Raw genomic sequence first — 21,624 nt, 5'->3', positions numbered from 1 at the left:
GTGCTTGTTTTTCTCTCAGTGTACAAGAATATTTTATTTTGTGTGAAGTAAATATGTTTCAGATATTAATTTTTTTTCTCAGTGCAAGGACATATTTAAAAAGAGCGAAACACGCCTTTTTTCATATCTCTCATCTTCCTCCCACTTTTCCCGCTCCATTAAACATTTTTTCTCTCATAATTTCTCTCTCCACACGCGAATGCAAAGTGTGCCAACAAACAACCCCATTCGCAAGCCATAATACTCACGTTGAAATGTTGTTTCAATCTATCGATTCACTCCCATCATCCGAAATAGAACTTTATTATTAGAATTCTCACTTTCTGACATCTACAACCGATCAACCGCTCGAGCTCACAATGCGATTGTCAGCGCGCGTTCAGATTGCAAATAAAAAACTGATACATCAATCAGATTACAACAAATAAATGAATAAAAATATATTTTTGTGAGAATTAATGGAAACTTGGTCTTATAATAAAAAACGAGGATCTGACACAAATTAATTATTAATCAACGATTTTTTTCGTGAACTAATAGTTGTATTAACTAATATTAATCAATTGATAATCAATCAATGAGAATCATTTGATAATCAATCATTTCCAAAATCATGAATTATTGATTGTTTGGAATTAAAGCAAATATTTCATTGATGCAGCACACTCAGACATATCTCCCAGGCATTTTCCAATTTTTTTTCCTTACTTTGACTTTGTACAGGAAACACCTTAAAAAAATAATACAAAAAAGAATTTGATGGATCAAGAATTGATGAGAGAAATCAGAATAGAGTTCTTGAGAAAGATCAGCGATAAATAATTTTTTTTGGCATTTTAAATTTATTTTTCCTCTTTGCACTCAGCGACTCAACTGGAATTGTTCGGAATATTTCCGTTTTTAAGGAATAAATGAAGATATGGATTTGAAGATGATTCCATTCATTTTCCTAGCTCATTTTATGGAGGTCTGCTCCCCAAGAACAGCACAATTTTGTGAGCAGTTCCGGTTTTAAAGAAAAAATGAAGATATGGATATGGAAATGAATACTTTCCTTCGCCCAGCTCATTTTACCTATGTCTACACCAAGAACAGCACAATTTTCTGAATAGTTCCGGTTTTAAAGAACAAATGATATGGATTTGGAGATGATTCCATTCATTTTCCTCCTGATCCTCCTCCGGATCCTCATCCTACTTTAAAAAATCCAATAAACAAACGGAAAAAAGTGACATAAAAACATCATGCATGAACTCGCGCGTGCGCAGGCCTGCCCCCACCCCCCAGCATTTCGCCAACGCCGGGAGTCAGTGTTTACGGGCATGTTGGTGTGAGTGTGCAGTGGGACGTGTCTGAGGACCAGAAAAAAAACAAGCCTCACATTAAATAATATCCATGTCCCAGAGGCTGCTAACGGCCGTCATAACGTGACTAATCTCCCGAAATTGATAGAATTCACACGTGTGATAAAGACTCGTGGATGAAGTGGATTAGATTCGCCTGCGGACGGCGAAAAAAACGTGTGGCCAAACGCCCAGGTCTCGTAAAACACTGAACGAAAGTTTAATAATAGAGGAATCATGAAACTAACGAGGATATGATGGACTCTAATATTTTTTTTATCAATCATTCGCTGATATTCACGTGCTGATTAACCTTGGGAATTTATTATGGGGAAGCAAAACGGCTCTTGCTGGTGGTGCGTCAGAGCCTTCAAATGGATACCCGTTATCTTCATACTCACTATCGTATTCTGGTCTTATTATGCCTACGTCGTACAACTCTGTTACTGTGAGTTAACCTAGAGATTGGTCTATTAAAATGATTTTTTAGGGGAGAAATTTTATTGATGATGAATTTATTGAGTGGAGCTGTCTGTTGTCGAGTTAACCTCATTCCATTTTTTTTCTGTTTATTTTGGAGATCAATTCGTTTGACAGTTCTATTGGATTTCTATTGGAATGTTTAATTCAAAATATTATCATTCTGTGGAAAAAGTCCATAGAATTCGATTTCTCTAGAACTTACTGTAGTCAGTTATTTAATGTAAAATTTTCTTGACTCCAAATTTCAAGTTTTTTGCTTATTTTTTTAAATAAAAAGAAGAAAAATATCAAAAAAAGTTGAAAATTCTAAATTTCAATAGAATAAGTTGTATCGAAAAATAGATTTATAGATTGTTTGAAAATTAATAGAAAATTCAATTCGCTGGACAATTCTATGGAATTTTTATTAAACTTTCTATCAATTGTTATTTTGATTCTATTGAAATGTTTAATAGAAAATATTATTATTCTGTGGCAAAAGTATCTATGAAGCTATTTTATATAAAATTTTATTTTCTCAAATTTAAAAATTTTTTTTGTTTGATTTTCTTAATAAAACAAAAAGGAGAACAGAAAGAAAAACAATTCGAAAATTCAGTATTTCAATAGAATAATTTGTGTAGAAAAATCGAATTCTATTGATTTTTTCTATAGAATATTCTATTAATTCTATTGAACATTTCCATCGAATCGGCCAAAAATTAATAAAAAGTTCAATAGAAATTGAATGGAATTGTCTATTATTATTTTTTGAAAGGATTTATTTGATAAGTTTGGTCGGTATTACCTTGATGGCTTTATTCAATTGGTAATGATGGATTCATTGATTTTCTGTAATGTCGTGTCCAATCTGTTTCAGATACTATTGAAAGTAATGTACAAAAGGGTGAGTAGCTCGATGAAATCAAGGCTGAAGGTTCATTTACTAGTGATCACGTATGAAAAAGTTTAATTAACAAAAAGTGCGTTCCGAGCCATTCTAGGAAATTTTTATTGGAATACTCTGAAAATTACAGAAAAATAAAGACAATTCATTGAATTTTTTCATACGTGGTCTTACAAAAATAATCAATTCATCTCATTCCTCAACTTTATTACTGCATCAACAATTAAAATAAAACCTTGGGAATTTCCGAGACATTGTATCGTAAATTTGTCAATTTTTTTCAGCTTTCTATCTCTTCTTCTTTCATATTTTATTCCTCATCTTCCTGTGGTCATACTGGCAGACTGTTTTTACGGAATTAGTGCCAATTCCGGATATGGTGAGCTGAGTAAACAAATTTGTCGATTAAAATTCGAAGACATAAATTATAAATTATTTATTTGGGTATGTTTGTTTAGTTTAAGGTACCTGCTGTGGAGATGGAGAAACTCCAGCAGGCGCAGAGTGAAGAGGCGCAGTCAGCGATACTGGAGAGACTTGCACAAGATTTACCTGTGACTAATCGAACTGTCAGGGGAGGTATGACTTGTCGCTGGAGATAAACCAGGAATTTTGACTCATTGTCAGTTTAGTTTTTGATTGATAAATTTTTCTATCAAAAATTTTCTATTCCCCAGACTCAAAGATATGCATTAGAACCTGAACTTAATTTATTAGAAACTTAATGAGAACAGAGCGAAATTGATCGGCTTCATTTGGCAATATCTCGAGATTGGCAGAGTGAACTTTCAGAAATTTCATCTCATTTTCAACATATTTTTTTAAACTTCAAAATGAGATGTGACTCATCAAAATCGTTTCGTTCGATTAACAGCTATTGAAGATTGAAGAATACAAAATTCTATTTCAAATCGAAATCATTTTTCGGACAGTAAATCGGAATCGAAAGGAGATATCGATATTTTCATAAGGACCACTTTTGTAGCTCTCCGTTTTCTCTGCAAAAAAGCTCTTCATGAAAATTTCCGGATTCCTCTCAAATTTAAAGATATTTTGAAAATTGTAAACCCTCATGGGTTGAAACCCAAAATATAAATCCTAATTTAGTACTAGAGTCACGAATAAATGAATACTATTCATTCTTACAAGAGAATTCACTCAAAATTACTATTTCAACCAGTACTCCATCATCATCAACTACTTAAATTGTAGTTTTATATGATTTTTTCAAAATTATGTCTAAACTGATGGGAAATTTCCCTTCTAGCCATTAGATTTTGCGACAAATGTCAGCTGATAAAACCAGATCGTGCTCACCACTGCAGTGTCTGTCGTCAGTGTGTCCTGAAGATGGATCATCACTGTCCCTGGGTGAACAATTGTGTTGCCTATCACAATTACAAATTCTTCATGCTCTTTTTGATGTACGCACTGCTCTACTGCGTATTCATCGCCGCCACCTCCCTCCAGTATTTCATACATTTTTGGAAGGTAATACCAACAGGAATTATTGAGTAACAAGAATCAATGGGTAAATTATCGAATTGATGGAAGGTTTGGTTTGGTGATCAGGGGGAACTGGATGGAACCGGCAAATTCCACTTGCTGTTTCTCTTCTTCGTCTCTCTAATGTTCGCTGTCAGTCTCAACTCACTGTTTTTCTACCACTGCTACCTCATCCTGCACAACAGGTCGACTCTGGGTTCGTATTTTATGATTAAGACATGAAAAAATTAATTGTTAAATTTTCGTGGAACTAGATTAATTTATACTATGTTATTTTATTTCATTTTCGTTCCGTTTCCGTCTGCACAATAAGATTAATTTAATTTTATTCATTCTTGTCGTTATTATACAAATTTTTGTTCCTTAATTCGCAAGTTACAACATTGAATGAAGAGGAATTTCCCATAAATCACGTGAGAATAGAGATCGACAAACAATTTTCGATAATCATACCTGAAATTTCTCATTTCTTTCTTTTTCTTTAAATTAATTAGTACCAATGATCGGAAAAGGTGAACAAATTTGAACATTTTACATCCATTTCAATGGAACCGAATAAGTAAATTGCAAAGAGAGATCGGTCATCATCAATCAATATGAATAAAATGGAAAAATCGATTCTTCAATCTTGAAAATTTCAAAACGTTTTTTCTTAATAATGCAAACGAACCAATGTATTTTTTTCTATTATCTAATTCTGATGGAACAAAGTGAAAAGAGAAAGAAAAACGAGATCAACACGAAAACAGAATTTTTAATTTTTCAATGTCTAGGGAAAATTTTTTAATTGATATATTTTCTCGAATAATGAACCAATACCCATAAATTCAATTCCTATCCTCACATGTTCATAGAACACATAAAAAAATAGCAAAGAATTCAAATCGGCGATGAAAAATTTTATCGGATTATTATTATGTAATTTTAGTCATTTTTCACTTATTCTTTTGGAAAATTCCGTTTTTTAAGACCTTTTTTCAACCATACTTTTTTCAGATGAGTAGAAATTATTTTAGAGAGTGAATTAATTCATTTCAGAGATTTTTTGCTTGAATTGTTTAATAAAAGTTCGTGTGTGATCTTTTTTGTTCATTTCTTTTTTGAAATTTTCTTAAAAGATATCGATCGAATTTCAATGCAGTTAGGGCTTGATTGACTCATTCAAAGATAATATTAATTTTGTTTGTTTGAATTATTCCAGAGGCGTTTAGACCTCCGATGTTTAGAATGGGCAAGGATAAAGATGGTTTCAGCATTGGAAAATACAATAACTTCCAAGAAGTATTTGGGGATAATGGGAGACTGTGGTGTCTACCAGTTTTTACTAGGTGAGTTCAACAAATTAGTATTAATTTTTTACTTTATCTTCAAATAGAATAAAAAATTCAATCAGTAGTGAAGTGGTTAAACCGAATCAGTCAGATTCAAGACTATTTTCAATAAAAATCTTTCAATCTCAGATGTGAAAAAAATTTTATAGACAATTCTGTGAGAATTTTATTGGATTCTTACTAGAATTTAATTAAAAATGATGTTTGTTTTTCATATTTCGAGAAAATCAATGGAAAGATGGAGAACGATTAGAAAATTTTTGAAAGAAATCAAAACTAAAGACAACATTTCAAGTGAAACTTTTAATTAAGTTCCAGCAAAATATCCAGGAATTTCTGCAGAGCACCCACAGAATTCCCTACAGAATGCGTCTTGTATTCCCGAAAAAACTAAATTTTCTTCACGATTTTTGTAGATCTCATTTTGTTTTGCAAAAAAGTTTTCTACAAATTTTGCTCTGTTCTTTTAAAATTCCGAGATAGTTCCAAAAAATTGATATCCAAGTTAAATTTGCTCAACTTGAGATATTTTTTTACATAAAATATTTTCAAATTTAGAGGAGATTCCAATTTCTTCAACTCTTAAATTTATAAAAATTTCCTATTTCACAACTTCACTCCTGAAATGAAGCCGAAAAGTAAAAATAATTATTATCGATAAGAGAATGATTTTGAGCCAACTGCACAATACCAATCCTCATAAAAATAAATCTAGAATCAATCATTGAATCACAAATTCAATAAAAATAATTTTTCTTCATTTACGTGTAGTCTGCACTCACTGAGATAAAGAGCATTCGAATTACGTGCGAATAAATTTAATAGAAAAATCTAGCGAAATCGCGAGACAATTCTATTGGATTTCTATTGAACTTTCTATTACTTTTTGGCCGATTCTACTGAAATGTTCCATAGAATTGGATTTTTCTATGCAACTTATTCTATTGAGATATTTTCTATAAAATTTTCTATAAAATAAAGTTGTTTTGTTTACTTTTTCTTGATGAAAATGAAATAAAATTTGAATGAAAAAAAACTTGGAAAAATCTAATTCTATTGATTTTTTCTATAGATTATTTGATATAAAATGAAACAGTGGGGCAAAATGAAACAGCCGAAAAACGACTGAGATCGAGATCTAACAGGGGAGTGAGATTCATCTGTGCACTGAGAGAAAAACAAAGCCGTTGTCAAGCACAAAACAAAGATCTTTCGGGAGCAAAATACGTATGGGAGTATCGAATAACGAAGGAGTACTGCTAGAAATGACATTTCTTGCGTGTACAGAGAATGCAATTTTTTTTAAACTACTAAATCTATTTTTGCGACAAAAATTTTTCATTCCGGCGCACTCTCCGCATGTTTGGCACAAAAAAATCCTTTTTTGATCATTTTCAAAAAACTATTATCTTGGCACAAGTAAGACTTGTTTGAAAACATTGTCGTTTTTCTCTCAGTGTGGGATTCATTTGTGGAGGTAATGGATACGCTATATAGGGGTTTCAAATATCGGTGATTTTTTCGCACCGCACGTTCCTTTCTACCGAATAAAAAATTATTCCCGTCAGTACTTCCAATAATAAAAAAAGTTAATAAACAGAAGTTTCATTTTGCACCACTCTCCCATAATAGAAAGTTCAATAGAAATCCAATAGAATTGTCTAGCCAATTCACTAGGTTTTTCTATTAAATTTTTTCGTGTGTGATAATTTGTACACTGTAACCACTGCTATGTGACACTATTATTTACTATGATTATTGTAATTGCCATGCATTTGTCAAGTGTTCTTTCGATCGAATGCTTAATTGATTGGATGTCCATTGACTCAAAAGTATCTGTTGTTGCATTACAATTTTCTACGAGAATCTATTAATTGAGACGAGAGCATGTGTAAAAATAATGAGAGAATCTAGTCTAAATGAATTTAGAGACGATGAGATGATCATTAAAGTGTAGGTGACAATTTCCAAGTGAAAAAAGTTCAAAATTGATGAAATTAAAATATCTGAGAGAAAAAAAACGACTGAGGGGGGGATACCAACCGCCTGTTTTAGTCTTGGGGACGGAGTGATCTATCCAGTTCGATCCCAGCATCAGAGTGGTCTCAATACGTACAACTCGATGGGCAGTACTCAAAACAGGTCAGCATTCTAGGATTAAAAAAGATCGAAGGGTTCTTTGTTGAATAATTTCACTGAATCTTCCTTCGTTATTATGGAAAAAAATAAAATCATGAATAATTACTGCTTAACATTTGATTTTTTACGTTCCATAATGGCGATTTATTCTCGCATGTGCATGATCAATCGCTAGCTCTGTGATTTCATTAATATATCCTCCTTGCAATTTTTATTCAAATTATTTTTCTGCGAAGGCTTCACTCAAATCATTATTGCGCCTTGACAAGTGTGAAAAAATTGGGGAGACCTGTAAGGAATGAGTTTTATTTTATGAGATACTTTTTTATGGTGAGTTTTGAAAATTGAAGAATATTTATGGGAATTTATTTTTTCTCGGGGCAAAGGCCAGAGTTTTTTGGTCTTTTGTAGTCATTATTCTGCAAGATTCATTTGTATTGAAGAATCTTGAAGAGTTTCCGGGTTTTATACACTTTTTAATTTTTTTCGTGAGAAAATATAAAATACAATACTTGGAAAATTTGTATGGATGAATTTTTATTAAAAAAATGTCAATAGATAGTTTTCTAGAAAGATAAAAATTAATTCTGTTCAAATTTTCTCTAAAAAAAATGGAAAAATCCTAGAATTCTCAAAATCCTTATTTAAAATCTAATATCGCTAATTTTTTGTACGTCTACATTTTATTTTTCTATACAATTTATTCGGCAGAAATTATTTATATGAACAAATCCAAAGACTTTTCCATGTTTTTTACACTGTCTCTCAATTTTTCACGAAAAAGTGCAAAATAACAACTCGAAAAATTCACATAGATGAATTCCTATTAAAAATCTCTATAGAATATTATCTAAAAAAATGTCTGTTGAAATTCCCTCTAGGAAAAAACTCGAAAAATCAAGAAATTCTCGAAGGGAACAGAATCCCTTCAGCCAGACTCCTGTAAACTCCAACCTTACTCTTACAAAACGTCTACATTTTTTCATACTTGTCACCCCCCCCCTCCCACCCCCGAATAAAAAATAAAACTCAATGAAAAAGAGTCGATTAATAATAAAATCAAGCGAGCATTCAAACGATCGAAATGCTTCAAAAACTGTTGATCCCGCAGTTCCAGTGTATGATCACTCGGGCATCATCATTAGTAGAAATCATCATCAGCATTATCATCATCGAAGAGAATGCGATCCTCTCCCAAAAGACTAGTAGAAAGAGAGATTGGATTAGTTGTCATTAATTAGTTGGATGCATGTACATGAGATACAATCAGTGAGGATTGTAAATCGTTATCACCTAGCACACATGAGTCGTTACTCTTGGAGAGGTATTGTGCATCTGGTTCCTTATATTGTGGATAGAGTACAACCCAATGTGAACAGTACGTAGTCTTGATCCACCGCAATTGTGATGACATTGAGTTGAAAATAAGAGGAAGAAAAATTGGGATTCGGATTTACAGTTTTGGCGATGGAATAACATTTCCGGAGAGGCTCTGCGACGAAGATACTCACACACTTCTTGGTGATAACAGGACTTGAAATTATTGTCGAGGATGTGCTACTTAATTATTGCCTCATTCTCAGGTATTTTATCGAAAATTCTGGTTGCTTTGTCAAAGGATCTCTGTTCGACGAAAAAATCATAGTTTTTTTTTTGGTTGTGGAATTCTTTCGGATACATTTGGAATTGTCGAGTTTCAAGGAATCTTATCACGCACGAAAAAAATTGATGGATAAATCTAGGGAATTTTATAGAAAATTCTGTCGAATTTCTATTGCACTTTTATTGAAAATTTCATTATTTTTTGACCGATTCTGTTGAAGAATTCTGCAGGTGTTTTGTTTTATAGAAAAAATCGGTAGAATTTTAGCTTTCTGGACGATTTTTTCTATTCACACATTTTCTATAGAAAATTCTCGATATGATTTTTCGGTTTTTCCACTCTAATTCGCTTCTCTTTTCATTTAACAGATCGAGCAAAAAAATTTGGAAAATTTTAGCCGAAGAATTTTTGTAGGAAATGTCGCTATAGAATAAGTTGTATAGGAAAATCGAGTATTATTGACTTTTTCTATAGAATGATTTTCAATGAACAGTTCTATTGAAAAAAAGGTGCAGATAAACTGCGGAATTTTTCAATGGAAAATGTCCAATAGCAACTATTTTATAGAAAAAATCAATAGAATTTTATCTTTCTATAAAATTTTTTCTATTGAGACATTTTCTATAGAAATTTATCCATAGCATTTTCTGTTTTTCCATTCTAATTTCTAATTTGCTCTTTCCATTTAAAAAAATGAACAAAAAAACGTGGAAAATTTGAGGCGAGGAATTTCTATAGGAAATTTCGCTATAGAACAAGTTGTATAGAAAAATCGAGTACCATAGAATGATTTTCAATAAACATTTCTATTGAAAAAAGGTGCAGATAAACTGCGGAATTTTTCAATAGAATCGGCCAAAAACTAATAGAAAGTTCTGTTGGATTTCTATTGAACTTCTATTGAAAATTCCATTACTTTTTGGTCGATTCTACTGAAGAATTCTTCAGCTTGAATGCCCTTCTTCTGGAAAATGTCCAATAGCAACTATTTTATAGAAAAAATCAATAGAATTTTATCTTTCTATAAAATTTTTTCTATTGAGACATTTTCTATAGAAATTTATCCATAGCATTTTCTGTTTTTCCATTCTAATTTCTAATTTGCTCTTTCCATTTAAAAAAATGAACAAAAAAACGTGGAAAATTTGAGGCGAGGAATTTCTATAGGAAATTTCGCTATAGAACAAGTTGTATAGAAAAATCGAGTACTATAGAATGATTTTCAATAAACATTTCTATTGAAAAAAGGTGCCGATAAATTGCAGAATGTTTCAATAGAATCGGCCAAAAACTAATAGAAAGTTCTGTTGGATTTCTATTGAACTTCTATTGAAAATTCCATTACTTTTTGGTCGATTCTACTGAAGAATTCTTCAGCTTGAATGCCCTTCTTCTGGAAAATGTCCAATAGCAACTATTTTATAGAAAAAATCAATAGAATTTCATCTTTCTATAAAATTTTTTCTATTGAGACATTTTCTATAGAAATTTATCCATAGCATTTTCTGTTTTTCCATTCTAATTTCTAATTTGCTCTTTCCATTTAAAAAAATGAACAAAAAAACGTGGAAAATTTGAGGCGAGGAATTTCTATAGGAAATTTCGCTATAGAACAAGTTGTATAGAAAAATCGAGTACTATAGAATGATTTTCAATAAACATTTCTATTGAAAAAAGGTGCCGATAAATTGCAGAATGTTTCAATAGAATCGGCCAAAAACTAATAGAAAGTTCTATTGGATTTCTATTGAACTTCTATTGAAAAATTTCATCATTTTTTGGTCAATTCTATTGAAGAATTCCACAGCTTTACTGCCCTTTTTCTTCTGGAAAATGTCCAATAGCAACTATTTTATAGAAAAAATCATTAGAATTTTATTTTTCTAATAACTCGTTATTATTCGCTCATTTATCCTAAAAACCTCTGCAAAAAAGTGCAATGAGTGCAATAAGTAGTTTCTGGGACCGACGTCTCTCTCCGAATCCACAGCAGCATTTACTCCGTGCTATTAAATCGAATTCATATTACGAAGAATATCTACAGAATAGTTAATTTCTATAAATATGATTATCAATTAATACTATCATTTATCGAGGCTTATTAACCCATCAAGTACGGCGTCCATGCCACATAGGGCCCGAGAGCTTGTCCTGTGTGAACGCAAATCGGGGCTGTTTGCAGCTCTAATGCGGTCGCTGTACTTGAGGGGTCAAGACTTTGCTTTCCAAGCGAGACAATAAAACTAGAACAAAATAATCAGTGACGAACTGCCCCACACCAGTGAAATATAATCGGAGACTACCAGAAGCTGATAGTGATGTGAGATTTGAATGAACATAATTCACAATATATTCGTTAGAAATATTGTTAACATTCCTTATTTAGTTCATAAATGGCTTGTAAATAATCAAATTCAATAAATTTAATGACAGATTCACTGTATTCACGTCTAATCATGACTTATAATTATAATTTTCAGCGATATTGTACTTGCGTCAATCAAAAATATAAAAAATTAATTCGCCTGATAATTTGTGACGAATATGGCCCCTCTTCTCCCTTTTGCAGAGCTTATTTTTTTATTCGCTTTGGCTATGAGTAACGAAACACTTGGAATAAAACAAGCATGGAGGATAAACAGCTAAACAAGCTTGGGGATCATGAACAGGAATTATCAATTTACCCTAAATTACCGTTGAGTTTATCAGTTATTTCTGGGCATAGGTCCGCACTCGATGATATGAGTTTGGTAGCAGAGGCAACGATTCTTGCACTTGGTGCTGGGTAAAACATATTTTTCCGTTATTTACACTATTTAGTTTGCATGATAGTGCTTATGAACACGTGATAATGCTTGCTGCAAATCTATCTGCAGGATGAATTTTTTTTTGGGCTTCAAGTACTTTAAGGGACTCCTGTATTTTTTTATTTTATGAACTCGAATTCTTATGCATGAAGAAATTTAATAGGCTGCAGGGCCTTGCGCGGGGACTTCATTCGATAATTCTGTTGGTGTTTGCTGATTTGCGAGAGAGAAACAAAAATTTCTCTAGCTTCTCTAGGCAAGTCGTCGAAAAAATCAATTCAGTAGCGAAGTGGTAAAACGGTTGTAGTCGATTTTGACTATTGACCATTTTTCAGTGAATATCTCGAAATCTAAGGGAGATGGCTAAATTTTTGTCAAGACGTTTTTTGTAGCACTCAATTTGCTCTAGAAAAAAGGTTATTACGAAAATTTCGTTATCTCCTTTAGATTCGGAGATATTCTTAAAAAATTCAACTAAGAGATAAGTCGACTTAAACCGTTTTACTACTTCGCTACTGAATTGTAAAATATTCGGACCCTTACATTGGGAATCTTATGTCATCTATTGACTTTTCCCTGTTGAAAAATCCCTTCAATTCATGAAAATTTATGGGAAGAAAATTTATGGGTTCACCCCGGGAAAAAAACTTTTTCGTTTTTTTCGAAAAAAAAAATTACAAATACAAATACAAAATATTTTCCATGAGATTTTTCCTCAGGAATCTGATTTTGTAGGTGATGATTGTCTCCTGCCGCTCAAAAGTGGAGAATCAAATTTTTTCGACTCGAAAGATCAACTTAACAAAAATTCGCAATGAATTTTTTTTCGAAATAGATTTTTGAATCTGACCTGAAATTTTCGCTCCTTGATTATGAAAAATGCGGGAGAAGATGCATTTTTTAATTTATTCGTTTATCACAGCTCTCGTTTATCACAAAAAATCGGCAAAGAACTATTGAATTTGAGATGAAACTTCCCAGCCCAAGAGCTGGAACGTTCTATTCTATTTTTTCATACCACTTCAATTGATATTTTAGCACGGCCGTGCTAGGTCCAACAGTAGATGCCAACGAGCCGCTGGTGAACCAAACCGAGACAGTGTAACTCATTTCGTCCTCGATATTTTGTACAATACTTCAACGAGAATCTTTTATCATTTATCATAAGTCAGTGTGTGCAGTGATTGAGTCGATGACTCGGCGATTTCTCATGATTTTACTAATAATTGTAAAATTTTCTACTGCCATGTTGCGATAATTTTTCATTCATCAAAGGCACAGAAACTTCAGCACTAGGATTTTTTCAAAACTAATTTGCAAGGGTGCCGAGGGCAACTTGCCTACGATTTTCTCGTGTTGCTAGGGAATTGAGATTGTTGGATAAGGAGAACAATGCGAATTTAATGTCATGATTCTTGCGTAGATTTAGAGATTATTGTGTTTGTAAGATAATCCTTGACGACAATATTCATGGGCTGTTTATCTCCACGAGCATGGTTCGCGTGAATCATGGAATGAAATTTCGTATTTCAGTTTTTTTATGAAATGTAGTTTTTTGCGAACTTCGGTTCGGGTATTTGACATTTGAGATGACATGTGCGCGTGGAGTGTTCAAACGTTTCTACTTATGAAATGAATATGGAAATTGTATAGATAAATTAAAAAATGAAATTATAATTACTAGACGATGTTGTATTTATTTTCCTGCTCTTGCTTCATCATTGTTCCATGTGAATTGTGGGATTTTCATGGGAGAGGAAGAAATACTGATCACTGTACTACCGAAGATTTTTTGTATGGAACATTTTATTGAAAACAATTGTGATGGCGAACTACACTGATGGAACAGAAAGTCACAGACAAGTGTTTCTTTCACCGGAAATTTTGCGCGTTGACGATTACCAATTCCCAAACATTTTGCGTTGTGTATTGAGATGAAAATTGTTTTCCGAAAAATAGATCTGGTTGCTCCAAAGAATTGATATATCTAAAGAATTCAATGATCAAAAATCTACATTTTAAGTTGGAGAAATTTGTATGAATGATTCAACGAGATGGCTCTATTTGAAAAAAACTGACTTTCAAATAGAATAACAGTGACGATGTGATAGCAACTCTGTAGCTTCGACCGAAATATTTATCATTTAACTTCAGTTTATGAGAGGTATTTTCATCCTTTAATGGCACGGCTTCCCCGCAAATGATCACCTCCTCGAGCGAAACATGAACAAAGTATTACAAAAATTGTCTGCATCAAGTAAGATCTTTTGATCAGATGATCTATCATCGCCAGAGGATGGAAAATGATCCGCGGAATGCGGATTCTGAAAGTGATGAGACCCAAAATTTACTGAATCATCTTATTATTCATGTTTTGAAATTCTATGTGTTCAAATGAAATAATTTATATATGTATTGGTAGTCATCAAAAAACGTTCGCTCATTCTAATAACTCAAATGCATTCAGCATTTTTTGTTCTCCCAGAAGAGTTTGTTCAACATTTTATTCAATTAAAAATACAATTGTTGTGGCTTGATGGTATAACACAATAATTCATGTAAAAATCTACAGAGAGTATCCGAAATTATGAATCCACTTCAACCCCTCAGCAGCCTTGGTTTTAGGTTTGTACTCCAACCCGATGTGTCCAGTGTAGCCGAGCTGTTCAAGAGCTGAGAGAATGTATCTGTAGTCCAATTCCCCTGACGTATCCGGCTCGTTTCTGTCGGGTACTTGAGCGATCTGGACATGTCCTGTAGAAAGTCAGAATAAACATGCAATAAAAATCATCCCCGGTCGTTTCATAGACAAGAGAATTAATCATTTTTCAATGACAAATTACCCAAGTGATGGAAATTTTCCTTGATCATATTTGTGACGTTCCCTTTAAGATGTTGCAAGTGAAAAATGTCGAACATGAGTTTCAGGTGAGGGCTGTTGATCTTCTTGACAAGCGCAAGACCTGAGAAACATTTGAATACATTGAAAACGCGAATGAAAATAGAGACAAATTGAAAAATGAAAAGTAAACAAGTGGAAATTTTTTTTAGTTATCGTGGGGCAACCGATTTTTGGAACAACGTAAAAAGTTGAAAAATTATTAAATGAATTAAATGTCAATTAATGTCGATGGATAAGGCTCAGCATTACCTTCATTTGAGGAAAAGAAATGGTTTAATTCCATCGATTCCTTAGCGAATAATTGAAAAGAACTTCTGTCCGAGAAATTGTATTTTCTGACTTTTTGAATCAATTGAACGATTGGAAAGCTTCCATTCAAAAGCAACAATGAAGAGAGAAATTAATTAAATTAATTGATTCATAAGAATGAACTTAATTAATTTTTAAGAAATAATAAACATTATTGATTTGCAAGAACAATATTCACGTAAATTAAAAATCTATATCTAAAAACATTACCTTTATCATAACAATTCATGTAATAGTTCGGTACTGAATATCCATTGATGGGTTCAATGAGCCCAACAATCCCCTCCTTCTCGAACTTATCTACCGCATACCGTAGATTGGATTCGTAAACAGTGTCATTGATTGGTGAAACGTTCTCGACGATTCCAGCCATCACATGAATCCTTAAAAGAAATTCTATCAGTGAAGATTCCCATGTGTGAATTTGGGCCGGGACCTCATTTACTTCCGAGTGTGGGGGGATATTTAATATATCTGACGTACTTAGAGCATTTTAAAGCTTTCGCGTAGTCAATAGTCAACTGGATACTATTCCTGAATTCTTCTTCTTTTCCAGGAACTGCTGCAAATCCCAATTCGCCTTTGGATACATCTCCTAATGTCAAAAGACAATTCGAAAAATCAATACCTATTTCTTTTATTTTGGTTGCTGGATTTTTTTTCCCCGTGGAAAATACTCCGGAGAGAAATTCCCGGAAAATTTTTCCCCAGGGTGCAGTGCTACCCTCCCAAGTCTCAAAGAACACCTTGCGATTTAACGCGACGAGTGAACTTCGTAATTTAACGCGATGAGAGAACTTCGCGATTTAACGCGATGAGAGAACTTCGCGATTTAACGCGATGAGAGAACCTTGCGATTTAACGCGATGAGAATTTCGCAATTTAACGCGATGAAAGGATTTCGCGATTTTTTGCGAAGATCACCGGCATTTGAAAACCGTCTACCGTCGCCCTCCCTGAGACAAGTCTAAACTTGGATTTTAACTTTACTACCCCTTCCAACAATGATGCTAAAATCGCGATTTAACGCGACGAGTGAACTTCGTAATTTAACGCGATGAGAGAACTTCGCGATTTAACGCGGTGAGAGAACTTCGCGATTTAACGCGATGAGAGAACTTCGCGATTTAACGCGATGAGAGAACTTTGCGATTTAACGCGATGAGAACTTCGCAATTTAACGCGATGAAAGAATTTCGCGATTTTTTGCGAAGATCACCGGCATTTGAAAACCGTCTACCGTCGCCCTCCCTGAGACAAGTCTAAACTTGGATTTTAACTTTACTACCCCTTCCAACAATGATGCTAAAATCGCGATTTAACGCGATGAGAGAACTTCGCGATTGAACGCGAAGATCACCGGCATTTGAAAACCGTCTACCGTCGCCCTCCCTGAGACAAGTCTAAACTTGGATTTTAACTTTACTACCCCTTCCAACAATGATGCTAAAATCGCGATTTAACGCGATGAGAGAACTTCGCGATTGAACGCGAAGATCACCGGCATTTGAAAACCGTCTACCGTCGCCCTCCCTGAGACAAGTCTAAACTTGGATTTTAACTTTACTACCCCTTCCAACAATGATGCTAAAATCGCGATTTAACGCGACGAGTGAACTTCGCGATTTCTCGCGAAAATTGCCGGAATTTGAAAACAGTCCACGGCCCCCCCTCCCTAAGACAAGTCTAAACTTGGATTTTAACTTTACTACCCCTTCCAACAATGATGCTAAAATCGCGATTTAACGCGACGAGTGAACTTCGCGCTTCTCGTGCGCAAAATCCCCCTTTTCGCCCAAGTGATGAAAAAGTAGTTGTTGACGAGTGTGAGGGTTACAAGCCGAGGCAAAGGCGAAGTCTGTAATCATACTCGTCTGAAGTACATTTTTTCATATGTATCGTACGATATTTTATGATTCTGGTGAGAAAAAAACAATTCGTTGCGCGCGAAGCGTTAAAAAATTGCCCTTTTTCACTTACATCATATTATAAAATATACTAATATGTTTCGTTCTGCTAAATGACAAAGAATAAACTCAATGATGAAATCGATTTCTCCTCACCCGTGAAGACATTTATCAGCACTTGATCAACTTGAGCGGCTTCCTTAGCCTGCGTCACTTGCTGCACTGAATATCCAAACGGAAATCCACTCTCGACAGCTTGAAAACCCGCATCTTTAGCCAACTGATATCTTCCTACTATACTAGGACATTCCGTGAACATGAAACTCAAATTGCTCGCGAATTTCAGACTCATTATCGCATTGGGTAATCTAAGAGCGGAATGACAAACTCCGTTAGTTTAACAAAGATGACACACGCGAAAATGAACACTTTTACTTGTGACTATTGCGTAACTCTACTTATCATTATGGTTACTGGTAACAGATAAATTCCAGCGCGTGACCTTGATAATGGGAGGAAAATATATTCACGCAATGAACAGTTTCGCATTGTTTCGTAGTATCTGCTCATATATAAATGCGGCAACTTTTAAAAACAATCGATCATTTTCTGTTGCGCCTAGAGGAATTGTTTATTAGAAATTAAAATTTGAATTTCAATCTCACACTTGATTTTTAGTTGATTTCTATTTTTGTTATTCACATCAAATGAATGGTTTTTATAAACAATTTTTTTCTCCATCTTAATTTTCAAACTATTAATTATTAATATTATTAAACCATTAATTTTCAATCAAAATATGGTCGAAATGAAGATTATAAAAAAGTTTTATTTTTTCCAAGTGTTAATAATGTGAAAAAATGAGATTTGAAGTTTTATTTACAATAATAAAATAAACTAAAATAATTATAATAAAATTAATTATTTATTATTAATCATTATACAGTAAAATATACTTTGGATGATCGTACTTAACCTCATATTTCACGAACCAACATATCAAGACTCCTCTTTCCTCAGTCAGAATCTGCGGAACTCACACGACCACTTGCTCACTTTAAAAAGGAAAACAAAAGTGACGGGCATGTGGTCGACTTTTTCACACGTCGAGCGAATGAGAGAAGAACTTCATGCAAGCGCCAAAATTTGGAAGGCGAATGCGCATGCAATAGGAAAGCAGTTACGAGTTGCCACGATTCTCTCGCAACGTGGTGACACATGCGTTCATAATTATTACGTATTAATAATCGCATAAAATTTTTAGTCTCTAATTCTCAATTTTTGTCATTGATTATATTTATTCTGTCGAAAGACAAGGATGGAAATCGAATTTATGGGTATTCTTTGATTATTCAAAGAGACAGTGAGATCCGACGAATGAATATTGAGACGACATCGATGTTTTACCTCTCCTTTTCGGACGAATTACATGGATAATGAATCATCAATTTGAGGAAAATGCGAATAAATCGCCGGAGATTGGGTTTGAACCCACGATCCTCAGGTTTCCAGTCTGAGCCTTTACACACATGGCTCTCACTCCGTATTGAGACATCGATTAAAAACTTTCCGCAGACAATGAAAAATATAATGATAGTTTTTTTCGAAATTATCATTATAGCGAAATCGAACAAGTGGTTTAGAAAATATTCAACTTTTTGTGAAAAATTGTTTCGGTCATTATTCCATCCATCTTCCTTCAAACATAAATTTTCCAATTATTTCTCAAGATTTAAAAAATGTTTGGTTTCAAAATAAATTTTGTTCAACAACAGATACGAAATCAATCTCATAATCGAAATCGGTTAAGCTGGCGTTGTAAAAAACATTTCAAATCGCAATTGGATTCGTTCATTAATTTTTTAAATTATCGTCGAAAAACGATCGATCACATCCGAAAATGGTTTGAAAATCGCCCAAAAAATCAGAAATTTTGCATTTTACAAACACAACACTTCCATTCACAAGCAACAACCCCCTTGAAACCGCAACATTAAATTTCAACTCACTCTCGGTATTGCCCACCTGTTAATTACCTAGGAAGTAGCCTGAACCCGACTCATGAGATTCCTGCAAAATTTTTCTCCCACCATCCCCGTCCCTGGCAAAAACCGTGTGGAACAAGTGCGAAAATTCCGCCAAAATTCATGGCGACATCGATACACATCGAACCCCCCTGAGCCATAAACAATCAATTGGCATCATCCCTTAAAAGAACAATCCCCCCAAAATTTTAAAGCAATTTCTCCGAAGCGCCACTCGTCATTGATCGTCAAAGTTTCCGTCCGCCGAAGCGCGTGCGCCAGAAGTCACCCCACGACCCTTAACATCACATTCGCGATCGCCGTCAACCCAGTCCATTGGCGATTCCCATTGACCACTCGTCGCCCCTCGCAGTTTCCACCCGAGAAAAATCAGCCAGAGCAGCCAAACAGCGGATCCCCTCGCGTTCCACTTCCAAAGCCAAGAACAATAGCCCTTAAAAATCCAAAAGAAAAAAAACTGCCGCGCGGATCAAGGACCTCAGTGGAAAAGCCCCCCCCCAAGTGGGTAGAGACTTGCATAAGGCAGACGGCTACCCGAGAGAAAAACCTAAACGAAAGAAAATTGCTCACAGTATCGAAAGACCTAGAGCTCAAATGTATAACGGCCGCCGTTCGAAGGCGTCGAAGAAGAAGTCAGGATGTCGTTACCGAGAGAGTGGAGTTATCACCAGGAGTCGAGGACCATCGCTGACCCCTACGCCAACGGTGCACAGTCGCAAGATCTCGTCGTACCATCGGAATCACTCGTCGACGAGAACCTGAAGCAGCCGAATTCCCTCGGCTCGTTGCTGTCCATTCACTCAGCACCAGTTTACGAAGTTGCAACGGGCGCATCATCACCAACACGACCAGCATCACTCGTGGTCCAAGCAACAGCAACATCAACACCGGTAGTACCACCCCATCTCAGCCCCGAGACCATTGATGACGAGGACAATGATAATCTTCTGACAATTTCGAGTCTGACGGCGCGTCCGCTTATCGCCAAGTCCCGGGAGATTCGCTCGTCCAAGAAGTTCGAGAGGGGCAGGAAGAAGCATAAAAATTTGAGACCTAAGAATGCCACTTATGTGCCCCTTGATGGGGGGTATGGCTGGGTGATTGTTGGGGGGGCCTTCTTCGTTCAATTCTGGGTCGCTGGGCTTGTCAAGTCCTATGGGGTACTCTATGTCGAAGTTATGGAGACTTTCAAGGGCTCCTCCGCTGCTGTCGCCTCTTGGATTCCTGCTATTTTGTCGTGTCTTTGTCTTGCTCTAGGTGAGTGGTCTTTTGTAAGCCATTTTACTTGTTATTCACGTTGATAGTGTTGTTATTTTTGATAATTAGTGGTATGCTTCCGAATGGTTATTTTGCACATCATTTCCTTCGAGCATGTGTAATTCAGGAGAGAAGTGGTCAAACGGTTTAAGTCGAGATCTCTCAGTTGAGTTTTTTGAGAATATCTCCGAATCTAAAGGAGGTAACGAAATTTTTGTAATGACCTTTTTCCGGAGCAAATTGAGTGCTACAAAAAAGGTCCTGACAAAAATTTAGCTATCGCCCTCAGATCCCGAGATATTCACTGAAAAATAGCCATAGTCAAAATCGACTTGAACTGTTTTACCACTTCGCTACTGAATTCATTGTTTATTTCATTTTATTAAATTTGGTAAGATTTCTTTTCAAGTAATTTTGTCAGATTTTCAACTTAGTTGAATGTTATCGTCTTCTATACAACCGATTGTCTTTTTTACGGTTCTATCTCTCCGCTCAGCCCTTCGATAGAATGTTAATAGAAAAATTTTATTTATACATACTTGAATGAATTTGAAACATCACATTTGAAGACAGCATCAGAAAGCTCACTTTCAGGGAAATTCATGAAACATTCGAAATTTTGAAGAATTATCATAAACATTAAATCAACCAATATAGCTATCGTAATCATCTTTTAACTTCGACTTAATGGCATTAAAACAAACATTTTAAGCTATGATTTAATTCATTTGAAACATGATATTCAAAAATTTTCCTGGAATTCTGATTTTTAAAAAATACAAAATTTTTGCAAATTTTCAAATAAATTAAAGTAACGATTATTGCTATCGCCTTCGTCTTCGAACTCGGTCAAGAGGACATCCAAACAATTTTTTTAAGCCATCATTCAATCAATTCAGAACATTGATTTTTCAGTTATTGTGGGACAATCGTTTTTCGGAAAAATTCAAAAATTGAAATTCAAATCGGTTACTGCTGTTTATTAAGTACAACCTTGTTCCAACGTTAGAATAGATTCAATAATAACAATCCTTTCTCATAGAAGATTAATGAGATAAGAAGGACAATGTTTACAATATCCTTAAAGTAATCGGGGGGGGGGGGGG

General features: G+C 34.5%; 3 protein-coding genes across 9 annotated transcripts in view; 2 read left to right on the top strand and 1 right to left on the bottom strand.

Annotated features, from left to right (window-relative positions):
- The first annotated feature begins 1,326 nt into the window (after positions 1–1,326).
- LOC107039283 (palmitoyltransferase ZDHHC15B) lies at positions 1,327–13,781 on the top strand. Of its 5 annotated transcripts, none has more exons than XM_015258817.1 (10): positions 1,327–1,791; positions 2,686–2,712; positions 2,997–3,091; positions 3,171–3,291; positions 3,980–4,203; positions 4,285–4,414; positions 5,420–5,546; positions 7,605–7,691; positions 12,017–12,076; positions 13,137–13,781. In XM_015258817.1, the coding sequence occupies exons 1-10, from the start codon at positions 1,671–1,673 to the stop codon at positions 13,201–13,203; spliced, it is 1,059 nt and encodes a 352-aa protein (XP_015114303.1). In that variant the 5' UTR covers positions 1,327–1,670; the 3' UTR covers positions 13,204–13,781. The 5 variants fall into 5 exon arrangements, with proteins under 5 accessions (XP_015114303.1, XP_015114302.1, XP_015114309.1 ...); XM_015258816.1 differs by having other exon boundaries at positions 4,267–4,414; XM_015258823.1 differs by lacking the exons at positions 12,017–12,076; positions 13,137–13,781 and adding an exon at positions 9,148–9,738.
- A 786-nt stretch (positions 13,782–14,567) lies between these two features.
- LOC107039282 (putative hydroxypyruvate isomerase) lies at positions 14,568–18,379 on the bottom strand. 3 transcript variants are annotated; one of them, XM_015258815.1, is made up of 6 exons: positions 18,188–18,379; positions 17,373–17,584; positions 15,793–15,904; positions 15,520–15,692; positions 14,942–15,061; positions 14,568–14,852 (listed from the first exon to the last, which is right to left on the bottom strand). In XM_015258815.1, exons 2-6 carry the CDS (start codon positions 17,566–17,568, stop codon positions 14,665–14,667), a joined length of 789 nt encoding a protein of 262 aa, XP_015114301.1. In that variant the 5' UTR covers positions 17,569–17,584; positions 18,188–18,379; the 3' UTR covers positions 14,568–14,664. The 3 variants fall into 3 exon arrangements, with proteins under 3 accessions (XP_015114301.1, XP_015114299.1, XP_015114300.1); XM_015258813.2 differs by having other exon boundaries at positions 18,193–18,379; XM_015258814.1 differs by having other exon boundaries at positions 17,373–17,834; positions 18,193–18,378.
- A 1,210-nt stretch (positions 18,380–19,589) lies between these two features.
- The window catches only part of LOC107039281 (monocarboxylate transporter 12-B), a 13,308-nt gene continuing 11,273 nt past the window's right edge, over positions 19,590–21,624 (top strand). The window contains exons 1-2 of the mRNA XM_015258812.1: positions 19,590–19,762; positions 19,834–20,518. Of these exons, the coding sequence (XP_015114298.1) occupies positions 19,900–20,518 (619 nt within the window). The 5' untranslated portion in view covers positions 19,590–19,762; positions 19,834–19,899. The remainder of the gene's footprint in view (positions 19,763–19,833; positions 20,519–21,624) is intronic.

This window comes from Diachasma alloeum, unplaced genomic scaffold (assembly GCF_001412515.2).
Source record: "Diachasma alloeum isolate Michigan unplaced genomic scaffold, Dall2.0 Dall_scaffold_00295, whole genome shotgun sequence".
NCBI lineage: Eukaryota > Metazoa > Arthropoda > Insecta > Hymenoptera > Braconidae > Diachasma > Diachasma alloeum.
This window is presented reverse-complemented; position numbering and strand designations above follow the sequence as displayed.

Excerpts from the sequence above, each read along its gene's own strand:
- LOC107039283 (XM_015258816.1), top strand. The coding sequence starts at position 1,671 with ATGGGGAAGCAAAACGGCTCTTGCTGGTGGTGCGTCAGAGCCTTCAAA. Across the intron at positions 7,692-12,016 it reads ATGGGCAGTACTCAAAACAG|GTCCGCACTCGATGATATGA; the intron begins GTCAGCATTCTA and ends TTCTGGGCATAG. Across the intron at positions 12,077-13,136 it reads ATTCTTGCACTTGGTGCTGG|CACGGCCGTGCTAGGTCCAA; the intron begins GTAAAACATATT and ends TTGATATTTTAG.
- LOC107039282 (XM_015258813.2), bottom strand. Across the intron at positions 15,693-15,792 it reads AAAGCTTTAAAATGCTCTAA|GATTCATGTGATGGCTGGAA; the intron begins GTACGTCAGATA and ends ATTTCTTTTAAG. Across the intron at positions 15,062-15,519 it reads CATGAATTGTTATGATAAAG|GTCTTGCGCTTGTCAAGAAG; the intron begins GTAATGTTTTTA and ends AATGTTTCTCAG.